The sequence below is a fragment of the Salvelinus alpinus genome, chromosome 12 (genome assembly GCF_045679555.1).
Source record: "Salvelinus alpinus chromosome 12, SLU_Salpinus.1, whole genome shotgun sequence".
NCBI lineage: Eukaryota > Metazoa > Chordata > Actinopteri > Salmoniformes > Salmonidae > Salvelinus > Salvelinus alpinus.
This window is the reverse complement of record NC_092097.1, coordinates 45,852,221-45,878,595: the sequence shown is the minus strand read 5'-3', so window position 1 is coordinate 45,878,595 and position 26,375 is coordinate 45,852,221. Positions and strand designations below refer to the sequence as shown.

Sequence of the window (26,375 nt, the reverse complement as noted above, 5' to 3'; positions counted from 1 at the left end):
CTCAAGTCAGACTCAAGTCAGAAGTACGATGACTTGCAACTCTACTTTGACTTTAACTCCAATGACTCGTGACATGACTTGGACTTGAGCCTTATGACTCGACTTGACTTGATACCCTTCCCAAGCCCAAATATAAAAAATTATGCTACTAAAAAAAGTGTGCAGCGCATCAACTCCTCATTTAACGGATTACAGTTTGAATCGGACACCAGCCAATCAAATTGTGCCAGCTGAGAAAAAGTTGTGCGTGGCAGTGCAGAGGAACGTTGGCGGGTGAATTCAGATGGAGCCCTTGAAAAGATGATACGCCAAATGATTATTTTCGGATATAAAGACTACGCTGTATCAACAAAAAACGGACTGCAACTTGCAAAACATGCGGGAAGAAATGCGTAAATGTAATATACTATTACTCTTGTTAAAAATATGAAATGGTATTACATTTGGTGAAGAGCACATTATGACTTGTTTAGGACTCGAAACTCAAAGTTAAGGACTTGAGACATGACTTGATACTTGACGGTCTTGACTTGAGACTTGACTCGGACTTGCCTGTCTTGACTTGAGACTTGACTTGATGGTCTTGACTTGAGACTTGACTTGGGACTTGAGTGCTAAGACTTGAGACTTACTTGTGACTTGTAAAACAATGACTTGGTCCCAACTCTGGTGGTGGCTACCATAAATTGTGTAAACAATGCATTATTTTATGCTGTGTGTCATGTTGTGTCCATGCCGGTTCTTTCTCGGTGTGTGTGGCAGCGCGAAGCGCAGCCAAGCCTGTTTAATTCATTCCTAATGTCATCAAAAAGTATTGCTCCTCCTTCACTACAACTAGATGTAATGTCGGGCGCATTAAGTGATGCTATGTTTTCTGTTATTTTCTGGATTTTTTTGTTTGATGCAACACATATTGAAAGATTTTTGGTCCCTCTGAAGGCCTAGGTCCTATAGTCACGGTTCACCACTGTGTGAGGTTGCATCACTTACAAGTGTGTCCATCAGTCTGTTGCTGCCTGTCGGTGGGTGGTTCCGATTGGGAGTCACCAGGGTTTGGGCTACCAGGGGGCAGGGGTAAGGTGGACCCAGACTGGTACCCCGAGGCATACCTCGGGCTCCCGTGGCTCTCCGAGGGGGAGGCCTGCTGGTAGGGAGAGCAAGGGCAGGAGTGGCGGGGGGGTTGGGGTGTGTTGTACCCACTGCTGCCACCGGGGTTGTCCAGGAGGGGTTGGGGGCTGGGGTACCTGGTACCCTGACCCAGGGGGGAGTGACAGCCTATATAGGGTGACATCCCTCCCACTGACCTCCGTTGCCAAAACTCTGCCTCTCTCTCTGCCTCCCATGGATTCTCCGGCTCCCAGAGCTGAGAAGGCCCCTCCCTTCCCCGCCTCAGCCCTGCATCCCTGTCCCACACCTCAGAGTCCTGCCCTCGGGGCCAGTGCAGGCTCTCTGGTTGGTCCGGGCACAGCGGGTGGAGGGCTCTGTCCGAAGCCGATTGGTGCTCTCGCCTGCAGGTGCAGTCTTGGCATGGGCAGCCATCAGAGCGAGGAGGAGCCGCCGGGCTGAAAAACATCTCCCTATACGGGCTGGAAGGCAGGGATTGGTGGGAAAGGCGAGGTGGGGCAGGGCGGGGGGCGGGGTAATGAAAGACCCGACACTCCTCTCCACCGCAGAAGAGCCTATTGGAAGCCAGGATGGTGTGGGAGTTTGGGTGGGCGTGTTCAGGGGCGGGGTAGGGGTAGCATGGCCAATGGAGACAGGGTAAAGAGGGTGGGGGACATTCCCACGGCAACTTGGGCAGGGGATGGGCGCTATGGCGATGGCACATGTCCAGATGGGGCTCCAGGGGGTGAGGAGACACCGGCTGCTGGGAGGGTAAGGCGGGTAATGCTCGGGTCTTTGGGTTGCCTTTGGTGCTGCTGTTACAGCGGGCCATACAATGTCCTTTAGCAAAGTACGGCTCCCTCTCAAAACCCGATGCGTCCCCACACCTCTGACATCTTCGACCGTGGCCCGCTCGAAGGCAACATGACCACTGCTCCCTCCTCAACCCTCCTTCTGGAACAGAGTCTCCATCATCCAAAATTGCCGTTTCCCGGTCCCTCTCCATCGCCCTGTCTCTCTCTCCACCCTCCCCCCTCCGCAGTAGACAGTCCACCACCTCCTTCTCTTTCTCCAGACGGGACAGGGGGCAAGGAGGGGGGCCCTCCATGTGTTCGGAGGGGGTGGAGGAGTGTCCCGAGTCAGAGCTAAGGGACAGGGGCTGAGGTTGAGATTGAGGCTGGGCCAGTGGAGGGGGCTTGGCTGTAGGGTTGCCTGTGGGGCATGCATTGGGAGAGCCCCGGCCTCGATGCTTCTTCACCTGGGCGTACAGGCTGCCATCCAGAGGACCACGCGTGTGGGAGATGTCTGACAACCAGAGAGGGATTCAGGGTTAGCTTGTGTGTATGTGTATGAGTCCAGGAATGTTGTCTTGGTGGCGTGAGTATATACACCAGAGATGTGTTGGTGTAGTTGCGTGCATGATAAACTATGTATGTCTGTAGGGCAGAGTGGGGTATGTTGAGACATTTTTTACATTCAGCATCACTCCTTCAAGGGAAATCTAGTATTCTTTCTAACAAAGATATCTACATATATTTCAGGATGTTATGTAATGTATCTCTAGAAATAATCAGAATTAATGTAAACATGACATATTTTTAAACATAGCTTATCCCAAAAAAGTGATCTTTTGGCACAACTTATTTGCCACCTGCAAATTTCTGTACTGAATTAAATATTACCACTACCTTTTAAAACCATGTCTATCTTTATTTCCCAAACACAATTCAACACAATCACAATCGCTTCGTTGTCTTTTAATCATTTTAAGCATATTTTAACACAGGCTTAACAGATAACAAACATTTTGTACTTTTTTAAACACTCATAACATAGGCCATTGTTACCTCATAACCCAGTGATAATGCCTTGCATTATGCCAGTGAAGAAAACGTTTCAATTGGCTCAACTTACCCCAAGGCAAACATTTTAATAATATTATCCCACACAGCTACAAGGATGCACTTTCATGCTAGGTTTAAGACCTCATATTGAAGCTTATAGAGACCCCAACTTATGTATAGAACAATCTTAAAATGATCTACTTAGGTTTATATACAAGCATCATGAAACCTTTAACACAATAAATACATTTGAAAATCTGTTTTTTGGATGTAACTTGCTTACCACTTTTCCATATGGTTTCTTCCTTCACAGACTCCATGATTCATTTTGAGTATGGTTTCCTAGAAACAAGGGTGACTCAACTAACCCCCTTGGCTCAACTTACCCCACTCTTCCTATGTGTATGAGTGTGTGTGTGTGTGTTTCACCCTTACCCTCAGTGCTATCCTGGTGGTGCAGATTGAAGTTCTCATAGGAGTCCCAGCGCATCACTGGGTCTGAGGTGTTGCAGTCCACTGTAACAGATGGGTCATTCGTACGGTACTCTCGCCCTGTGAAGAAAGAGATTATACTAGATATCACACACACCTGGAATGCAGACACAGACACAACACACTAACAAGGATGTGCACACACATGTGCACACAGCGTTGTACGCTCACACACAGCGTTGTACGCTCACACACAGCGTTGTACGCTCACACACAGCGTTGTACGCTACGCTCACACACAGCGTTGTACGCTCACACACAGTCTCTCTCTCTCTCTCTCTCTCTCTCTCTCTCTCTCTCTCTCTCTCTCTCTCTCTCTCTCTCTCTCTCTCTCTCTCTCTCTCTCTCTCTCTCTCTCTCTCTCTCTCTCTCTCTCTCTCTCTCTCTCTCTCTCTCTCTCTCTCTCTCTCTCTCTCTCTCTCTCTCTCTCTCTCTCTCTCTCTCTCTCTCTCTCTCTCTCTCTCTCTCTCTCTCTCTCTCTCTCTCTCTCTCTCTCTCTCTCTCTCTCTCTCTCTCTCTCTCTCTCTCTCTCTCTCTCTCTCTCTCTCTCGCTCTCTCTCTCTCTCTCGCTCTCTCTCTCTCAGTACCTTTCATTTTCTCTGGGCCGTAGGAGAAGATAAACTCCACCGTAGCATCTGGAGGGAAGCGGTCATCTACGGAGAGACAAACAGCCCAGACTAAACAACCCCAAACTATATATATTTAAGCTATCATGCCTGAGAACCTGAGAATTATTGTGACAACTCCCAACAAGGGCTGTTCTGAGGCCCGAGGGGAAGCCAAGGGCTGTTCTGAGGCCCGAGGGGAAGCCAAGGGCTGTTCTGAGGCCCGAGGGGAAGCCAAGGTTGCCAACATATTCATAAAAAATATTCATGATATTTTTGCATTACAAATATTATTTTAACAAGTAACTTTGTTTTGTATTCTGGCTGCAGGACAGTGGAACTATGACATTAACACGTCATGGTATTTTGCGGGAATTGTCCCACATATCGACCAATCAGCATCCAAACAAGCCGTTTTATGTAAATGTCTCTCTCTCTCTCATATAAATCATACATGAAATATACATTACATATGCTGTATAAGATACACACATGAAATATGTAATGTGTGTATATCTTATACACAGTATATTTCATTTTAGTTTAGGTATGTTATAAATACACTGAGTGGACAAAACATTATGAACAGCTCTTTCCATGATATGACTGACCAGGTGAATCCAGGTGAAAGCTATGATCCCTTATTGATGTCACTTGTTAAATCCACTTCAAATCAGTGTAAATGAAGGGGAGGAGACAGGTCAAAGAAGGATTTTTAAGGCTTGAGACAATTGAGACATGGATTGTGTATGTATGCCATTCAGAGGGTGAATGGGCAAGACAAAAGATTGAAGTGCCTTTGAACGGGGTATGGTAGTAGGTGACAGGCGCACAGGTTTGTGTCAAGAACTGCAACGTTGCTGGGTTTTTCACGCTCAACAGTTTCCCGTGTGTATCGAGAATGGTCCACTACCCAAAGGACATCCGGCCAATTTGACAAAACTGTTGGAAGCATTGGAGTCAACATGGGCCTTGTCGAGTCCATGCTCCGAGGAGTTGAGGCTGTTCTGAGGGCAAAGGCCTGAATTCACCAGCTCAGTAAGTGACTTCACTACCTCAGCCTGACTTCACCAGCTTAGTAAGTGACTTCACTACCTCAGCCTGACTTCACCAGCTTAGTAAGTGACTTCACCACCTCAGCCTGACTTCACCAGCTTAGTAAGTGACTTCACTACCCCAGCCTGACTTCACCAGCTTAGTAAGTGACTTCACCACCTCAGCCTGACTTCACCACCTCAGCCTGACTTCACCACCTCAGCCTGACTTCACCACCTCAGCCTGACTTCACCACCTCAGCCTGACTTCACCACCTCAGCCTGACTTCACCACCTCAGCCTGACTTCACCAGCTCAGCCTGAATTCACCAGCTCAGTAAATACCCCTCTATCTACTTCTGCCTTGCTCTATTCTGCTCCAGTGCAGGAGGCCATCCCCAGTCTCCAAGTGTTGTACTGGCCCAGCACAAGGAGTTGCTAGAGCGCAATGGGACAAGATAATCCCAGCCTACCAAACCCTCCCCTAACCCGGATGACGCTGGGCCAAATGTGCGCCTGGGATCGAACCCGGGTCTGTAGTCACGCCTCAAGCACTGCGATGCAGTGCCTTAGACCACTGCGACACTTGGGAGGCCCAGTGGCTCTTTTCTGATGAGAAACTGGAGACCATTCTGGGGATGTTGGAGTTGGCAGTGGAGATGGGCTTACTCTCTGCCTCTGAGCTATCAGTTAGGATATTGGTAGGTATAGGTTTGCTAATGAATTGTTTATTTGTATATCAATATTCTATTTAAAATAAATAAATAATTTTATCATAAAAATTGTTGCTTCTTGTCAGATTGTGTTGCGTCTTGCCTACAAGTCAGATTTCTGTATGTGACTGTGTGTGTGTGTTAGTGAGCGAGCAAGTGTGCGTGTGCAAAGGAGTGAGACTGCGTGCTTGTGTGTCTGTCTATCTATCTGACTGCCTCCAATAATAAGCAACTGCATATCATCCTGAAACACAACCATTCCCTTCTCCCTTCTCCCCTCCCTCCTTCCTAAACTCCCTGACATCCCCTCTATCCCACCCCTGATAAAGGTACCTGCACAGGCCAGGTCCAGCTCTCCCTTGCCGAACCACAGCTGAGCTCCGTGGACCGTACAGGTGTGGAACTGCAGCCTGAACACCGCCTCCCTCTCTGAGCCACGCGACCGCCGGTGGTAGCACTTCACCTGGAGAGAGGGAGAGGAAGAGACAGAGAAGGTCGGGATAGAGAGAGGGAGAGGAAGAGACAGAGAAGGTCGGGATAGAGAGAGGGAGAGGAAGAGACAGAGAAGGTCGGGATAGAGAGGGGGAGAGGAAGAGACAGAGAAGGTCGGGATAGAGAGAGGGAGAGGAAGAGACAGAGAAGGTCGAGATAGAGGAAGAAGGGAGAGAGGGAGAGAATACAATTTGGAGTGTAAATGCTTATTTTTGCGCCACATTGGCAACAAAAGCTCTAATCAATTGCATTCTTATTCAAATGCAATATGGAGGATAGTTTGTTTACTTCTGTAGCTATAATCCAATAGGAGAACAAGTCAAATAGGAGATAGTAGAGTATGATTGACAGGAGTGAAAGCTCGCCACTGGGCATCCATTTTGTGTCTAACAGTGCTCTCTCACCATGATGTCCCCCTTCAACAGTAGCGCCGGCTCGAGCGTCACACATAGCTTCCTCGCCCTGGAGCCCTGGGGGTCGCTATGCATACAGACAGACGTAAACATAGTCAAAACACATGCTAACATAGTAAAACACACCTCAAAATAGTCAAAATACACCTCAACATAGTAAAACACACCTCAACATAGTCAAAACACACCTCAACATAGTAAAACACACCTAAACATTGTCAAAACACAACTCAACATAGTAAAACACACCTCAACATTGTCAAAACACATGCTAACATAGTCAAAACACAACTCAACATGGTAAAACACAGGTAAACCATGTTCAGTTGGAGTAAACTCAAACCAGCACACAGTAAACACAGACAGTAGCACGTATAAACAGTATAAACAAGTCCCAACAAAGGTACACAAGTACCAACTGTGTGTGACGGTGGAAAGGGAACACAGTGAAAAACACACTAGAGACCATATGTTATTATTCACCACAATCACCGTTAACAACATGAATTAGCTCACTAGATGCCCGAGGTGTAGACCAGCTGTAGAGACTGGTAGATCTTCAGGAAAGGATAGTAACCTGCGCAGAGAGGAGAAGTGTGAGAACGAAGGAGACAGCAAGGGGAGAAAGAGGGTGTTGATGTGATGTCATTAAAGAAGAAGGAGTTGAAATCTATCCCCCCAAAGTTTTGAAGTTAAATAAAAATACTAGTTGATAATTCAAAAATGACTAAACTAAAAATACTAGTTGATCATTCTAAAAATACTAATGTTTATACACCTAACAGTACTAAATAAAACATAATAACGTTGATACTCCTAACAGTACTAAACAAAAAAGAATAGTTGATCGTTCTAAAAATACTAATGTTGATACTCCTAACAGTACTAAACTAATAAGTTCCAACTAATTCTCAACATTTTCTGTTGTTTCAACTTGAAAAGAAGAGTTCCTACACACATTTGACCTTTCATTTTCAACTAAACTTGATCTTCTGAGTTTACTTAAATTATAACCATTAGGCGTCGTGGTAATGTATATTTTCAAGTTGAAACAACACAGATTTGACATTGTAGTGTACTACATCACATTGTACAGTAGGACACTGACCTCCCCCTGCTGCCTGGAAGTTGGGCAGGCTGGGGATCAGAACATGGTGAAGGTACAGAGGACTGCTGTTCATCTTGATCGCCCCCGACAGCAGACCCCCAAAGTAGTACATATACCTGGGGAGGAGAGAGCGCAAGAGAGAGACGGGGGTATAAAATTAGGAGTAAAACACACAAGAAGGAGGAGAAATGGGAGGAATATGCAGGAAAGTTGCATGGCATAAGAGAAAGAGAGAGAGGGGAGATGTTCTTACCTGTTCTGGGAGGGCTGTAGCGAGGAGGAGACTTTATCCTCACAGAACTTCCTCATGGCCAGAGTGGTCAGGGCCTGGTCCACCCTACACACACACAAACAGGCTGGCTATCAATAAACAGGCTACCCCCCCCCCCCCCCCCCACACACACACACACTCATCACATACCCTGCAGAGATCTTGCTGTAGTGCATGTAGGCACCCACAATGACCCCCATCTTTCCTGTGTTTCCCTGAGAGAGAAAAAAAAATACAAGAGAGAGCTGTAAGATAACTGGACATATTTGAACAGAAAACACAACACAATACATCAATCACTAAACCCTCCCTGACCTTGCAGTGAAGGACGATCACGTTGCTGGGGTCAGAGGTCAGCCAGGTCTCCATGACCTTACACATGGCACAGATCTTGTCCAGCGGAGGGGCGTGCAGGTCGGGCCAACCAAAGTCTTCAACCTGAAGACGAGGAGAACATTTTAGGTTCTGAGGGCTATTTAGTTAGCCTGCTCCCAGACTTGTTTGTACTTTCTTGCCAGTATATTGTCATGTTTGGAATGATATATATGACCATAGTAGTTGGCAAGACAGCACAAACAGATGTGGACCAGGCTATTATTTATCGACTTATTCACACATGAATTCTGGACTAGTAGCACTCTGAAGTGTGTGTTTATTAGGTCTGTCCCCAACTAAAACAAATCTTGGTAGACCTGGAGTGGTCTGTTCTTCCGACAAATCGATTGGTCTAAATGTTTAAATGTGTATTTTTCACTATATAGACACACCCTATGTGTTTTAATAAAAGCAACTATATGTAGGCTACTGAGCTTGTCTGATGCTTTAAGCACACTGTGATTAAATAATTAAGACACACTCTGGCCATGAGGAAGTTCTGTGAGGATAAAGTTCAATGTTTATTCATAAGCGGTAACGTTGATATGATTTCCAACAAACGTGGAGATGTCTCGACTGTTATTAGCTTAGTAGCATAGTATTGGGTCTGTTCTAGCCATCATGCCCGGCGGTCCTCATTTACATGAGATGGGGAGAACAATGCTTCATTTGGGGAAGAAGTGGGGAGGGCGGGCTTCTCTGGGGAAGCAGTGGGGAGGGCGGGCTTCTCTGGGGAAGCAGTGGGGAGGGCGGGTTTCTCTGGGGAAGCAGTGGGGAGGGCGGGTTTCTCTGGGGAAGCAGTGGGGAAGGCGGGTTTCTCTGGGGAAGCAGTGGGGAGGGCGGGTTTCTCTGGGGAAGCAGTGGGGAGGGCGGGATTCTCTGGGGAAGAAGTGGGGAGGGCGGGTTTCTCTGGGGAAGAAGTGGGGAGGGCGGGTTTCTCTGGGGAAGCAGTGGGGAGGGCGGGTTTCTCTGGGGAAGCAGTGGGGAGGGCGGGTTTCTCTGGGGAAGCAGTGGGGAGGGCGGGTTTCTCTGGGGGGGGGGGGTGTTAATGCTGTTACATTAGTCTCAAGGAACGTGAACGGTCTCGGGCACGCACGCAAAAGGGGCATGGTATTTAAGCACTTGAAATCACATGTATCAGGGAACATTAATTCTTATCCTGTCACCCTATTGAACGTCTATGGCCCTAACATTGACAACCCACATTTCTTTCGTGATGTTTTGATTTGCTCCCAGATCTTAGTACCACTAATCTAATAATTAGAGGTGACTTTATTTGTTACCTTGTTCCGTATCTTGACTGACTGTCTACATGTACTCCTTCAAATATCACCTCTGTCCAGGTTCTAAATAATCTCATCTAATCCGGGAATCTAGTGGACATCTGGAGACTGCAACATCCCACAGACAGACTACTCATTCTACTGTCATGTTCACAAGTCTTTTTCTAGAATCGACTACTTCCTAATAGATTCCAAACTGATGTGCTTAATTCTAAACACCATATCCTCTTAATAAGCAACCACAGTCCAATTATGTTGTCCCTCAATCTTTCTTTACCAAAACAGAATTACAGTTGCCGTTTTAACCCCTCCTTGCTCACAGACCAAGCATTCATTGACTGCATGACAGCCAAGTTGAATGAGTTCCTCAAGACTAATGACACAGGAGTGGTATCTGATTCTACACTATAGGACACGTTTCAAGTGGTTATGAGAGGTCATATTATTTCAGTCTGCCATAAAAAAAGGGAAACGCAGTCGGTTAGAGGAGACATACAGAACTTCACTCTCTCAGGTTGACTACAACAATATTTTGAAATTAAAATATGAATACAATTCTATTCTTGGTTCACAGGTCAGTAACCTCCTACTAAAGCTGAGATAAAAACAATTTGAACTAGGGGACAAACCGGAAAGGTTGCTGGACAGTCAACTAAAGGGCGCACGGGCAAATAGAGCAATCCATGAAATCTGGTCTAAGGCGGGTACTTTGCTGACAAACCCTAAAAAGATAAACAACTGCTTCAAAGAATTTTACTCAGAGTTATATTCTTCCAGATCCGATGCTTCTGCTTCTGATGTATCAGCCTTCTTTGATTTCGTCAGCATGCCAAAACTTGATGATAGCGCCAAAAAATTATTGAACTCAAATTTCACAACAGCGGAAATAATGGAGGCAATAAAAGCTCTCCCACCTGGAAAGGCTGCAGGCCGGATGGTTTTGGCTGTGAATTTTATAAAACCTTCAGTGAAGCTCTCGCTCCCCTCTTACTCGGGATGTTCACTGATTCAAGAGAAAATAATATTTTGCCAAAATCATTGTATGAAGTCACTATTTGCGTTCTGTTGAAAAAAGGCAGAGAGGCAACAGATCCTGCAAATTATAGACCAATAGCATTGCTTAATTTTGATAAAAACATTATCACCAAAGTGCTTGCTGATAGGTTGAACAAACATGTAACAACCATTATTCACCCAGATCAGACAGGGTTTATCCCCGGCACGATCTCTTTTTCTAATGTGCACAGGCTGCTGAACATTCGTTATGCAAATCAGGGGGGGTGCTCCAGGGCAGCTGTTATATCGCTAGATGCTCAAAAAGCATTTGACCAAATAGAATGGTCATATATGTTTGAAGCACTCACTAGATTTGGATTTGGCGACTCATTTATCACCTGGGTCAAAATGCTCTACGCCTGCCCAACATCCTCTATTCTGAACAATGACACATCCAGTCCCTTTGAACTACATAGATCTGTCCAAAAGGGTTGCCCACTCAGTCCTTTTCTCTTCACTGTCACCCTTGAACACCTGGCGACACAAATAAGGGCTCATCCTAATATCCAAGGTCTTAAAGTAGGAAACATAGAAAGATGTATTTCGTTATATGCAGACAATGTACTTTTATGCCTCTTGGACCCAGTAGCCTCTGTCCCTAAACTACTAGACTTAATCAATTCATTTGGCAAACTATCTGGCTATTCAATAAATTGGGGAAAAGGTGATCTTGTGTGTATCGCAGATAATTTTACAACAAGGGAGCTACAGAGGATACCATTTATAGTGGTGCATGACCACTTAACTTACCAGGGACTAGAAATACCTAGAAATCCAAAGCTCATCTTCAAGCTAAATTACAGTGAACTGGTTGCAAAGCTAAATCAAAACATGGAGAGCTGGAGAATATTGCCTCTTTCCATGATGTGGCGCATTAATGCCATAAAAATGTTTTCTCTCCCCAGGTTCCTTTATTTTTGCCAGAATCTCCCAATTTGTATTACCTAATTATTTTTTAAGACTTTGGACTCTACAATCTTGTAATTTGTCTGGGGTTACAAAGACCACCGTATTCGTAAAGCCCACTTGCAAAAGCCCAAGGAAAGTGGCGGCTTAGGCCTACCCATCTTCAAGCATTATGACTGGGCTGCAAATGCCAGGGCATTAACGTACTGGCAACTGGGCAGTGGCTAAATATGGAACAAGTCTTTCAGGTTATGTCGATTTAGGACTCGTTTTACTGTGGATATAGACACTTTCGTACCTGTTTCCTCCAGCATCTTAACAAGGTCCTTTGCTGCTGTTCTGGGATTGATTTGCACTTTTCGCACCAAAGTACGTTCATCTCTAGGAGACAGAACGTGTCTCCGCCGTGAGCGGTATGACGGCTGCATGGTCCCATGGTGTTTATACTTGCGTACTATTGTTTGAACAGATGAACGTGGTACTTTCAGGCATTTGGAAATTGCTCCCAAGGAATGAACCAGACCTGTGGAGGTCTACAATTTTTTTTCTGAGGTCTTGGCTGATTTCTTTTGATTTTCCCATGATGTCAGCAAAGAGGCACTGAGTTTGAAGGTAGGCCTTGAAATACATCCACAGGTACACCTCCAATAGACTCAAATTATGTTAATTAATCTAACAGAAGCTTCTAAAGCCATGACATAATTTTCTGGAATTTTACAAGCTGTTTAAAGTCAATTTAGTGAACTTCTGACCCACTGGAATTGTGATACAGTGAATTATAAGTGAAATAATCTGTCTGTAAACAAGTGTTGGAAAAATGACTTGTGTTATGCACAAAGTAGATGTCCTAACTGACTTGCCAAAACTATAGTTTGTTAACAAGAAATTTGTGGAGTGGTTGGAAAACAAGTTTTAATGACTCCAACCTAATGTAAACTTTCGACTTCAACTGAGAGGGCCATTGACCCAAACGCAGAACTCGCTCTCTTTGGCTGCTCAGAGTCTGTTCTAAGATCATCGTATGAGGAACAACAGGCTCTGATGTTTGCAATGGTGGTTGCAAAAACAATCCTCACAGAATGGAAGTCACCCCCCAAAAAATGTTAACAGATCCCCAAATGGGCACATTTTATAGGCATATATTTGCGCGCAGCCCAGGTACCCGAGGCCTACTTCTATGCATAATCAGGTGCACGTCCTTACTCAACACTGACAGGAGCGCTACAAATTAAAGACAATTAATAAATTGACAACTCGTAAATGGAATGAAATGTCAAGGTGGTGCAGTCTGAAAACAACGTGTCCACTCTGACAATGAGAAGGGTAAACATTGTAGATTAGAAATTATGGCAATTAACGGTAAATGTACTACTGGTGATACTAGTGTGCCATCCCCGCGGACTCCACAATGGATTAGTCCACTCACACAGGCGTGAATCAGACATCATGACACCTGTCTGATTTATATATTTCCGACTGTTTGACTAAAAACATCTTGGTCGACCAACAGCCTATCGACCAAACAAACGACCAGTTGACTAAATGGGGTCAGCCCTAGTGTGTATGTAGTCAACCTACCTTGGGGTTGAGTCGTGTGATGTCATGACGCTTCTCAGACAGGTTTAAGAGCTGGGAGAGGTAGATGTTGAGACAAAAAGACGAGGCAATCAACAATGTCATACCCAGCAAGCACACAACCACAACACAACATTGTCTCAACGTTGACCGCAAGTTGTGTGGCAAAAATGCACGTCACGTATGTGATTAGAGGAAACAAAACAATGAGCGTTTGTTTACAAAGAACAATATACTGTTTGCATTGCTTCTTCATAACACCACACAGTAACGTAGTTAATACCGAAACGGAATTTAAGCATGACTAATGGTCACTTATTAGCTATATAAAAGACTAATGGAAGAAGATGGCATTAGCTCAATGGTTCGCAGGTTACGATACAAAACACTGTTGTTCACGGATCATGACATTTCTGCCAGAACAAGTAAACAAACAAACAAACAAACACACACACCTTTGTTTTTGGTATCATAAAAGTATAAGGGAGAAATTAAAATCTGTTTCAAATGAAATGTGATCTTTTCATTGCAATTTGTGAGTATAATGTTTGATAAAATGGATTATACAATAAATATATTCCATTTAAATGTCCATTTTATCTCCATATGGACAGAAGTGGGAAACCTTACCTTGTAAGGGCCGTTGTGGAAAATGTGGCCCCATTCCAAAAATCAAAGCCTTAATTGAAGACAATGACTAGTTGATAAATTGAATTAGGAGTGTTACTGCTTGGCAGGAGCAAAAGCCTGCACCCATGCCAGTCCTCTCATGGTGGGGTGATAAGACAATAAATTAACTTTGTGGAGTGGCAATACGGTCTGTGAGATTCTTTTTATACATATGTATCGACTGATGTTCCCAGCACCAGGGTCATGTTCATTAGCGCACGCAAAAGTTTGAAAACAATTTGCAAGAACATTTAAACGAGCATAGTTCCTCCCTTCCTGTTTCAGTCTGCTTAGTTGCCAACCCAGTTCACATTTTGGATGTGTGAATTGCTTTTTTCCAAATACAGTAATCCTTTCCCCCCCAACTCACCAGGAATTTATCTTGATGTTTGGACTTGAGCATAGCAGCCACTTCCTGTAGGTTGCCACGGTAACGTTGTTCTTCCAGGTGAGGCAGAAAGAAGACAGAGATGATCCGCTCAGTGATGTAGGTGAGGTCAAAGTCATAGTGCCTCGCCATCACTCTCTCCATCACACGATTCACACTCCTGGAGGAGAGGAGAAAGGGGAAGGACGAAAAAGGAGAAAGAGGGTCAATTACTCTATCGATCTCTCCATCATCTGCTGTCTCTCTTCATTTCTCCTTCACCACTCACTCAAAGATTCACATTTCTTGCTGTGAAACCATAAAAACAAAAACAATCACTTTGTGTTTTTCATCTGGCCAGGTCTTGATTACTTCATTGGCAAAGTGGGCAAAATTAGGCAGGAAATGCCAACAACTAAAAGTGAGCCATCATACTCATGCATAAAAAAAACTAATAATGAAAGAAAAGCAATGTAAGTTAGAATTTTGTAAAGCTAGTGTGGGAGAGGTGGAACAATTATTATTATTTTTGACCAATAACGACAAACCTCCTGGCATTGACAACTTAGATGGAAAGCTACTGAGGATGGTAACTGACTCTATAGCCACTCCTATCTTTAATCTGAGCATAGAGGAAAGTCTTTGTCCTCAGGCCTGGTGGGAAGCCAAAGTCATTCTGCTACCCAAGAGTGGTAAAGCAACCTTTACTGGTTCTAAAAGCAGACCTATCAGTTTGCTGCCAGCTCTTAGCAAACATTGTAGAATAATAGTGAAGACATCAAAACTATTAAATAACACATATGGAATCATGTAGTAAGCAAAAAAGTGTTAAACAAATCAAAATATATTTTATATTTGAGATTCTTCAAAGTAGCCACCCTTTTTCCTTGATGACAGCTTTGCACACTCTTGAAATTCTCTCAACCAGATTCATGAGGTAGTCACCTGGAATGCATTTTAATTAACAGGTGTGCCTTGTTAAAAGTTAATTTGTGGTATTTCTTTCCTTCTTATTGTGTTTGAGCAAATCAGTTGTGTTGTGACAAGGTAGCATTGGTATACAGAAGATAGCCCTATTTGGTAAAAGACCAAGTCCATATTATGGCAAGAACAGCTCAAATAAGCAAAGAGAAACGACAGTCCATCATTACTTTAAGACCTGAAGGTCAGTCAATCTGGAAAATGTCAAGAACTTTGAAAGTTTCTTCAAATGCAGTCGCAAAAACCATCAAGCGCTATGTTGAAACTGGCTCTGAGGGCCGCCAAAAGAAAGGAAGACCCAGAGTTAACTCCGCTGCAGAAGATGTTCATTAGAGTTACCAGCCTCAGAAATCAGCAACTAACTGCACCTCAGATTGCAGCCCAAATAAATGCTTCACAGAGTTCAAGTAACAGACACATCTCAACATCAACTGTTCAGAGTAGACTGGGTGAATCAGGCCTTCATGGTCTAACTGCTGCAAAGAAACCACTACTAAAGGACACCAATTAGAAGAAGAGACTTTCTTGGGCCTAGAAACATGAGCAATGGACATTAGACCGGTGGAAATCTGTCCTTTGGTCTGATGAGTCGAAATGTGAGATTTTTGGTTACAACCGCCGTGTCTTTATGAGATGCAGAGTAGGTGAACGGATGTGGTTTCCACCATGAAACATGGAGGAAGAGGTGTGATGGTATGGGGGTGCTTTGCTGGTGACACTGTCAGTGATTTATTTAGAATTCAAGGCACACTTAACCAGCATGTCTACCACAGCATTCTGCAGCGAAACACCATCCCATCTGGTTTGCGCTTGGGACTATCATTTGTTTTTCAGGACAATGACCCAAAACACACCTCCAGGCTGTGTAAGGACTATTTGACCAAGAAGGAGAGTGATGGAGTGCTGCATCAGATGACCTGGCCTCCACAATCACCCGACCTCAACCTAATTAAAATGGTTTGGGATTTGTTGGACCGCAGAGTGAAAGAAAAGCAGCCAACAAGTGCTCAGGATATGTGGGAACTCCTTCAAGACTGTTGGAGAATCATTCATGAAGCTGGTTGAGAGAATGACAAGAGTGTGCAAAGCTGTTATCAAGGCAAAGGGTGGTTACTTTGAAGAATCTCAAATATAAAACATATTTTGATTTGTTTAACACTTTTTTGGTTACTACATGATTCCATAATTATTTAATAGTTTTGATCTCTTCACTATTATTCTACAATGTAGAAAATAGTAAAAATAAAGAAAAACCTTTGAATGAGTTGTTGTGTCCAAACTTTTGACTGGTACTGCATGTGTACGTGATAAATGTGCACACACACACACACACACGTTGATGTTTTTACATTCATGCAAATTGTAAAGTATTTTGTCTGTAATTTATTTTTCGTTATGTGTCGGACCCCAGTAAGACTAGCTGTCTCCATTGGCGTTGGTTAATGTGGATCCTAATAAATCGAATCACTCCACACTCACACTCCTGAGTAAATAATACACTACCTGCAACGGATTGAATCTTGTCCCAAGTCCTTCACTACTGACTGAAAGAGAACACGTCCTTCACTACTAAGTAGAAATATAACAAGTCCTTCACTGAACAAAAATATAAACACAACATGTAAAGTGTTGGTCCCATGTTTCATGAGCTGAAATAAAATATCCCAGAAATGTTCCGTACGCATAAAAAGCTAATATCTCTCAAATTCTGGGCACAAATTTGTTTACATCCCTGTTAGTGAGCATTTCTGCTTTGCCAAGATAACCCATCCACCTGACAGGTGTGACATATCAAGAAACTGATTAAACAGCATGATCATTACACAGGTGCACCTTGTGCTGGAGACAATAAAAGTCCACTCTAAAATGTGCAGTTTTGTCACAACACAAGGCCACAGATGTCTCAAGTTTTGAGGGCACATGCAATTGGCATGCTGATTGCAGGAATGTCCACCAGAGCTGTTGCCAAAGAATTTAATGTTCATTTCTCTACCATAATCCGCCTCCAACGTCATTTAGAGAATTTGGCAGTACGTCCAACCGGCCTCACAACTGTAGATTGTCTGAGACCAGCCACCCAGACAGCTGATGAAACTGGGTTTGCACAAGCGAAGAATTTCTGCACAAACTGTCAGAAACCGTCTCAGGGAAGCTCATCTGCATGCTCGTCGTTGTCACGGACGTTAAAAGAAGAGGACCAAGGTGCAGCGTGGTGAGCGTACATTTTCCTTTTATTAATAAAAATGACGCCGAACAAAACAATAAACACTACAAAAACAAAACGGTGAAGCTAAAGGCTATGTGCCGTAAACAAAGTCAACTTCCCACAAACACAGGTGGGAAAAAGGGCAGCCTAAGTATGGTTCTCAATCAGAGACAACGATAGACAGCTGTCCCTGATTGAGAACCATACCCGGCCAAAACATAGAACTACAAAACATAGAACATAGAATACCCACCCCAACTCACGCCCTGACCAAACCAAAATAGAGACATAAAAAGGATCTCTAAGGTCAGGGCTAGGGTTACGACGTGTACGACAGCGTGTTCTAGTTCCCGCGTTATCCAGCAACTTTGCACAGCCATTGAAGAGGAGTGGGACAACATTCCATAGGCCACAATCAACAACCTGATCAACTCTTTGCTAAGGAGATGTGTCGTGCTGCATGAGGCAAATAGTGGTCACACCAGGGACTAACGGGTTTTCTGATCCATGCCCCTACAATTTTTAAGGTATCTGTGACCAACAGATACATATCTGTATTCCCAGTCATGTGATTAGGGCCTAATTAATTAATTTCAATCAACTGATTTCCTTATATGAAGTGGAACTTGTTGCGCGTTGCGTTTATATTTTTGTTCACTGTAGAAAGAGAACATGTCCTTCACTAGTAAAAATGTGTTTGGTACCTGGGAAGGGAGTTCCTCTTCTTCTGGGACGAAGACTTTGTGGAGCCCTGCTGAGAATGAGGGAAAGAGATCAACTATTTTAGTTTGGGTCTTTTGTAGTACAGTACCGCAGTGAGTATCAGAATGTAAAGACAGAGTGGAGAACACCTTACTAATGCCAAACTGAGTTAAAACAAACCAAAACAAGAAGGACATGAAGGCAGGAGGACAGAGTTAAATGAATCCTCCCCAGGTCTGGGGCTGGGACGCAGGTGGATGTCACCTGAAAGACAGAACACAGGTAAGTACAACATCTACACATCAATACAAACACACTTTTTGAATATAGAGTACTGTACTTTATTAATACATAGGGGTATAAAGGACTTAAATATCATACATATGTCATACAGAAGATACCTGTTTCATAATGATGGTAACTAAAAACATTCTCCTCCATACACACATGCTGACCACACAGACACTTTATGCCAAGTCATGTGGCTCAGCAGATAGATAGTTCTTGGGCTCTGTCTAGGACGAATGAACAGGATAGGGGGATGAGAGAGGGATGTGTGCTAATGGAGGGGATTCTCTCTCTCAAAGGCTGGAAAGGAAACACTGCTGCTGTCATGCTGTCTTCAGAGATTTACCCCTTCCATATGACAGAGCAGCGGGGCGTGACTCCAGAGTACCCCTTCCATATGACAGACTAGAGAGGTGTGACTCCAGAGTACCCCTTCCATATGACAGACTAAAGAGGTGTGACTCCAGAGTACCCCTTCCATATGACAGAGCAGCGGGGCGTGACTCCAGAGTACCCCTTCAATATGACAGACTAGAGGGGCGTGACTCCAGAGTACCCCTTCCATATGACAGACTAGAGAGGTGTGACTCCAGAGTACCCCTTCCATATCACAGACTAAAGAGGTGTGACTCCAGAGTACCCCTTCCATATGACAGAGCAGCGGGGCGTGACTCCAGAGTACCCCTTCAATATGACAGACTAGAGGGGCGTGACTCCAGAGTACCCCTTCCATATGACAGAGCAGCGGGGCGTGACTCCAGAGTACCCCTTCCATATGACAGACTAGAGGGGCGTGACTCCAGAGTACCCCTTCCATATGACAGAGCAGCGGGGCGTGACTCCAGAGTACCCCTTCAATATGACAGACTAGAGGGGCGTGACTCCAGAGTACCCCTTCCATATGACAGAGCAGCGGGGCGTGACTCCAGAGTACCCCTTCCATATGACAGACTAGAGGGGCGTGACTCCAGAGTACCCCTTCCATATGACAGACTAGAGGGGCGTGACTCCAGAGTACCCCTTCCATATGACAGAGCAGCGGGGCGTGACTCCAGAGTACCCCTTCCATATGACAGACTAGAGGGGCGTGACTCCAGAGTACCCCTTCCATATGACAGACTAGAGGGGCGTGACTCCAGAGTACCCCTTCCATATGACAGACTAGAGAGGTGTGACTCCAGAGTACCCCTTCCATATGACAGAGCAGCGGGGCGTGACTCCAGAGTACCCCTTCCATATGACAGACTAGAGGGGCGTGACTCCAGAGTACCCCTTCCATATGACAGACTAGAGGGGCGTGACTCCAGAGTACCCCTTCCATATGACAGACTAGAGGGGCGTGACTCCAGAGTACCCCTTCCATATGACAGACTAGAGGGGCGTGACTCCAGAGTACCCCTTCCACATGACAGACTAGAGGGGCGTGACTCCAGAGTACCCCTTCCATATGACAGAGCAGCGGGGCGTGACTCCAGAGTACCCCTTCCATATGACAGACTAGAGAGGTGTGACTCCAGAGTACCCCTTCCATATGACAGACTAGAGGGGCGTGACTCCAGAGTACCCCTTCCATATGACAGACTAGAGGGGCGTGACTCCAGAGTACCCCTTCCATATGACAGACTAGAGGGGCGTGACTCCAGAGTACCCCTTCCATATGACAGACTAGAGGGGCGTGACTCCAGAGTACCCCTTCCATATGACAGACTAGAGGGGCGTGACTCCAGAGTACCCCTTCCATATGACAGACTAGAGGGGCGTGACTCCAGAGTACCCCTTCCATATGACAGACTAGAGGGGCGTGACTCCAGAGTACCCCTTCCATATGACAGAGCAGCGGGGCGTGACTCCAGAGTACCCCTTCCATATGACAGACTAGAGGGGCGTGACTCCAGAGTACCCCTTCCATATGACAGACTAGAGGGGCGTGACTCCAGAGTACCCCTTCCATATGACAGACTAGAGGGGCGTGACTCCAGAGTACCCCTTCCACATGACAGACTAGAGAGGCGTGACTCCAGAGTACCCCTTCCATATGACAGAGCAGCGGGGCGTGACTCCAGAGTACCCCTTCCATATGACAGACTAGAGAGGTGTGACTCCAGAGTACCCCTTCCATATGACAGACTAGAGGGGCGTGACTCCAGAGTACCCCTTCCATATGACAGACTAGAGGGGCGTGACTCCAGAGTACCCCTTCCATATGACAGACTAGAGGGGCGTGACTCCAGAGTACCCCTTCCATATGACAGACTAGAGGGGCGTGACTCCAGAGTACCCCTTCCATATGACAGACTAGAGGGGCGTGACTCCAGAGTACCCCTTCCATATGACAGACTAGAGGGGCGTGACTCCAGAGTACCCCTTCCATATGACAGACTAGAGGGGCGTGACTCCAGAGTACCCCTTCCACATGACAGACTAGAGGGGCGTGACTCCAGAGTACCCCTTCCATATGACAGAGCAGCGGGGCGTGACTCCAGAGTACCCCTTCCATATGACAGACTAGAGAGGTGTGACTCCAGAGTACCCCTTCCATATGACAGACTAGAGGGGCGTGACTCCAGAGTACCCCTTCCATATGACAGACTAGAGGGGCGTGACTCCAGAGTACCCCTTCCATATGACAGACTAGAGGGGCGTGACTCCAGAGTACCCCTTCCATATGACAGACTAGAGGGGCGTGACTCCAGAGTACCCCTTCCATATGACAGACTAGAGGGGCGTGACTCCAGAGTACCCCTTCCATATGACAGACTAGAGGGGCGTGACTCCAGAGTACCCCTTCCATTTGACAGACTAGAGGGGCGTGACTCCAGAGTACCCCTTCCATATGACAGACTAGAGGGGCGTGACTCCAGAGTACCCCTTCCATATGACAGACTAGAGGGGCGTGACTCCAGAGTACCCCTTCCATATGACAGACTAGAGGGGCGTGACTCCAGAGTACCCCTTCCATATGACAGACTAGAGGGGCGTGACTCCAGAGTACCCCTTCCACATGACAGACTAGAGGGGCGTGACTCCAGAGTACCCCTTCCATATGACAGAGCAGCGGGGCGTGACTCCAGAGTACCCCTTCCATATGACAGACTAGAGAGGTGTGACTCCAGAGTACCCCTTCCATATGACAGAGCTAGCAGGGGCGTGACTCCAGAGTACCCCTTCCATATGACAGACTAGAGGGGCGTGACTCCAGAGTACCCCTTCCATATGACAGACTAGAGGGGCGTGACTCCAGAGTACCCCTTCCATATGACAGACTAGAGGGGCGTGACTCCAGAGTACCCCTTCCATATGACAGACTAGAGGGGCGTGACTCCAGAGTACCCCTTCCATATGACAGACTAGAGGGGCGTGACTCCAGAGTACCCCTTCCATATGACAGACGAGAGGGGCGTGACTCCAGAGTACCCCTTCCATATGACAGACTAGAGGGGCGTGACTCCAGAGTACCCCTTCCATATGACAGAGCAGCAGGGCGTGACTCCAGAGTACCCCTTCCATATGACAGACTAGAGGGGCGTGACTCCAGAGTACCCCTTCCATATGACAGACGAGAGGGGCGTGACTCCAGAGTACCCCTTCCATATGACAGACGAGAGGGGCGTGACTCCAGAGTACCCCTTCCATATGACAGACTAGAGGGGCGTGACTCCAGAGTACCCCTTCCATATGACAGAGCGAGCGGGGCGTGACTCCAGAGTACCCCTTCCATATGACAGACTAGAGGGGCGTGACTCCAGAGTACCCCTTCCATATGACAGACTAGAGGGGCGTGACTCCAGAGTACCCCTTCCATTTGACAGACTAGAGGGGCGTGACTCCAGAGTACCCCTTCCATATGACAGACGAGAGGGGCGTGACTCCAGAGTACCCCTTCCATTTGACAGACTAGAGGGGCGTGACTCCAGAGTACCCCTTCCATATGACAGACTAGAGGGGCGTGACTCCAGAGTACCCCTTCCATATGACAGACTAGAGGGGCGTGACTCCAGAGTACCCCTTCCATATGACAGACTAGAGGGGCGTGACTCCAGAGTACCCCTTCCATATGACAGACTAGAGGGGCGTGACTCCAGAGTACCCCTTCCATATGACAGACTAGAGGGGCGTGACTCCAGAGTACCCCTTCCATTTGACAGACTAGAGGGGCGTGACTCCAGAGTACCCCTTCCATATGACAGACTAGAGGGGCGTGACTCCAGAGTACCCCTTCCATATGACAGAGCAGCGGGGCGTGACTCCAGAGTACCCCTTCCATATGACAGACTAGAGGGGCGTGACTCCAGAGTACCCCTTCCATATGACAGACTAGAGGGGCGTGACTCCAGAGTACCCCTTCCATATGACAGACTAGAGGGGCGTGACTCCAGAGTACCCCTTCCATTTGACAGACTAGAGGGGCGTGACTCCAGAGTACCCCTTCCATATGACAGACTAGAGGGGCGTGACTCCAGAGTACCCCTTCCATATGACAGACTAGAGGGGCGTGACTCCAGAGTACCCCTTCCATATGACAGACTAGAGGGGCGTGACTCCAGAGTACCCCTTCCATATGACAGACTAGAGGGGCGTGACTCCAGAGTACCCCTTCCATATGACAGACTAGAGGGGCGTGACTCCAGAGTACCCCTTCCATTTGACAGACTAGAGGGGCGTGACTCCAGAGTACCCCTTCCATATGACAGACTAGAGGGGCGTGACTCCAGAGTACCCCTTCCATATGACAGAGCAGCGGGGCGTGACTCCAGAGTACCCCTTCCATATGACAGACTAGAGGGGCGTGACTCCAGAGTACCCCTTCCATATGACAGACTAGAGGGGCGTGACTCCAGAGTACCCCTTCCATTTGACAGACTAGAGGGGCGTGACTCCAGAGTACCCCTTCCATATGACAGACTAGAGGGGCGTGACTCCAGAGTACCCCTTCCATTTGACAGACTAGAGGGGCGTGACTCCAGAGTACCCCTTCCATATGACAGACTAGAGGGGCGTGACTCCAGAGTACCCCTTCCATATGACAGACTAGAGGGGCGTGACTCCAGAGTACCCCTTCCATATGACAGACTAGAGGGGCGTGACTCCAGAGTACCCCTTCCATATGACAGACTAGAGGGGCGTGACTCCAGAGTACCCCTTCCATATGACAGACTAGAGGGGCGTGACTCCAGAGTACCCCTTCCACATGACAGACTAGAGGGGCGTGACTCCAGAGTACCCCTTCCATATGACAGAGCAGCGGGGCGTGACTCCAGAGTACCCCTTCCATATGACAGACTAGAGAGGTGTGACTCCAGAGTACCCCTTCCATATGACAGACTAGAGGGGCGTGACTCCAGAGTACCCCTTCCATATGACAGACTAGAGGGGCGTGACTCCAGAGTACCCCTTCCATATAACAGACTAGAGGGGCGTGACTCCAGAGTACCCCTTCCATTTGACAGACTAGAGGGGCGTGACTCCAGAGTACCCCTTCCATATGACAGACTAGAGGGGCGTGACTCCAGAGTACCCCTTCCATATGACAGACTAGAGGGGCGTGACTCCAGAGTACCCCTTCCATATGACAGAGCAGCAGGGCGTGACTCCAGAGTACCCCTTCCATATGATAGACTAGAGGGGCGTGACTCCAGAGTACCCCTTCCATATGATAGACTAGAGGGGCGTGACTCCAGAGTACCCCTTCCATATGACAGACTAGAGGGGCGTGACTCCAGAGTACCCCTTCCATATGACAGACTAGAGGGGCGTGACTCCAGAGTACCCCTTCCATTTGACAGACTAGAGGGGCGTGACTCCAGAGTACCCCTTCCATATGACAGACTAGAGGGGCGTGACTCCAGAGTACCCCTTCCATTTGACAGACTAGAGGGGCGTGACTCCAGAGTACCCCTTCCATATGACAGACTAGAGGGGCGTGACTCCAGAGTACCCCTTCCATATGACAGAGCAGCGGGGCGTGACTCCAGAGTACCCCTTCCATATGACAGACTAGAGGGGCGTGACTCCAGAGTACCCCTTCCATATGACAGACTAGAGGGGCGTGACTCCAGAGTACCCCTTCCATTTGACAGACTAGAGGGGCGTGACTCCAGAGTACCCCTTCCATATGACAGACTAGAGGGGCGTGACTCCAGAGTACCCCTTCCATTTGACAGACTAGAGGGGCGTGACTCCAGAGTACCCCTTCCATATGACAGACTAGAGGGGCGTGACTCCAGAGTACCCCTTCCATATGACAGACTAGAGGGGCGTGACTCCAGAGTACCCCTTCCATATGACAGACTAGAGGGGCGTGACTCCAGAGTACCCCTTCCATATGACAGACTAGAGGGGCGTGACTCCAGAGTACCCCTTCCATATGACAGACTAGAGGGGCGTGACTCCAGAGTACCCCTTCCATTTGACAGACTAGAGGGGCGTGACTCCAGAGTACCCCTTCCATATGACAGACTAGAGGGGCGTGACTCCAGAGTACCCCTTCCATATGACAGAGCAGCGGGGCGTGACTCCAGAGTACCCCTTCCATATGACAGACTAGAGGGGCGTGACTCCAGAGTACCCCTTCCATATGACAGACTAGAGGGGCGTGACTCCAGAGTACCCCTTCCATATGACAGACTAGAGGGGCGTGACTCCAGAGTACCCCTTCCATTTGACAGACTAGAGGGGCGTGACTCCAGAGTACCCCTTCCATATGACAGACTAGAGGGGCGTGACTCCAGAGTACCCCTTCCATATGACAGACTAGAGGGGCGTGACTCCAGAGTACCCCTTCCATATGACAGACTAGAGGGGCGTGACTCCAGAGTACCCCTTCCATATGACAGACTAGAGGGGCGTGACTCCAGAGTACCCCTTCCATATGACAGACTAGAGGGGCGTGACTCCAGAGTACCCCTTCCATTTGACAGACTAGAGGGGCGTGACTCCAGAGTACCCCTTCCATATGACAGACTAGAGGGGCGTGACTCCAGAGTACCCCTTCCATATGACAGAGCAGCGGGGCGTGACTCCAGAGTACCCCTTCCATATGACAGACTAGAGGGGCGTGACTCCAGAGTACCCCTTCCATATGACAGACTAGAGGGGCGTGACTCCAGAGTACCCCTTCCATTTGACAGACTAGAGGGGCGTGACTCCAGAGTACCCCTTCCATATGACAGACTAGAGGGGCGTGACTCCAGAGTACCCCTTCCATTTGACAGACTAGAGGGGCGTGACTCCAGAGTACCCCTTCCATATGACAGACTAGAGGGGCGTGACTCCAGAGTACCCCTTCCATATGACAGACTAGAGGGGCGTGACTCCAGAGTACCCCTTCCATATGACAGACTAGAGGGGCGTGACTCCAGAGTACCCCTTCCATATGACAGACTAGAGGGGCGTGACTCCAGAGTACCCCTTCCATATGACAGACTAGAGGGGCGTGACTCCAGAGTACCCCTTCCACATGACAGACTAGAGGGGCGTGACTCCAGAGTACCCCTTCCATATGACAGAGCAGCGGGGCGTGACTCCAGAGTACCCCTTCCATATGACAGACTAGAGAGGTGTGACTCCAGAGTACCCCTTCCATATGACAGACTAGAGGGGCGTGACTCCAGAGTACCCCTTCCATATGACAGACTAGAGGGGCGTGACTCCAGAGTACCCCTTCCATATAACAGACTAGAGGGGCGTGACTCCAGAGTACCCCTTCCATTTGACAGACTAGAGGGGCGTGACTCCAGAGTACCCCTTCCATATGACAGACTAGAGGGGCGTGACTCCAGAGTACCCCTTCCATATGACAGACTAGAGGGGCGTGACTCCAGAGTACCCCTTCCATATGACAGAGCAGCAGGGCGTGACTCCAGAGTACCCCTTCCATATGATAGACTAGAGG

At 47.2% G+C, this 26,375-nt stretch overlaps 1 protein-coding gene across 1 annotated transcript in view; it reads right to left on the bottom strand.

Moving 5' to 3' along the window:
- Positions 1 to 18,243, bottom strand: part of LOC139536231 (tensin-2-like) — a 32,933-nt gene extending 14,690 nt beyond the window's left edge. The window contains exons 1-13 of the mRNA XM_071336560.1: positions 18,199 to 18,243; positions 14,311 to 14,488; positions 13,275 to 13,325; positions 8,392 to 8,514; positions 8,227 to 8,291; positions 8,059 to 8,142; positions 7,806 to 7,921; positions 7,214 to 7,274; positions 6,689 to 6,764; positions 6,126 to 6,255; positions 4,028 to 4,093; positions 3,384 to 3,500; positions 991 to 2,409 (exon numbers count right to left, since the gene is read on the bottom strand). Of these exons, the coding sequence (XP_071192661.1) occupies positions 991 to 2,409; positions 3,384 to 3,500; positions 4,028 to 4,093; positions 6,126 to 6,255; positions 6,689 to 6,764; positions 7,214 to 7,274; positions 7,806 to 7,921; positions 8,059 to 8,142; positions 8,227 to 8,291; positions 8,392 to 8,514; positions 13,275 to 13,325; positions 14,311 to 14,472 (2,470 nt within the window). The 5' untranslated portion in view covers positions 14,473 to 14,488; positions 18,199 to 18,243. The remainder of the gene's footprint in view (positions 1 to 990; positions 2,410 to 3,383; positions 3,501 to 4,027; positions 4,094 to 6,125; positions 6,256 to 6,688; positions 6,765 to 7,213; positions 7,275 to 7,805; positions 7,922 to 8,058; positions 8,143 to 8,226; positions 8,292 to 8,391; positions 8,515 to 13,274; positions 13,326 to 14,310; positions 14,489 to 18,198) is intronic.
- Between the last annotated feature and the right edge of the window lie 8,132 nt (positions 18,244 to 26,375).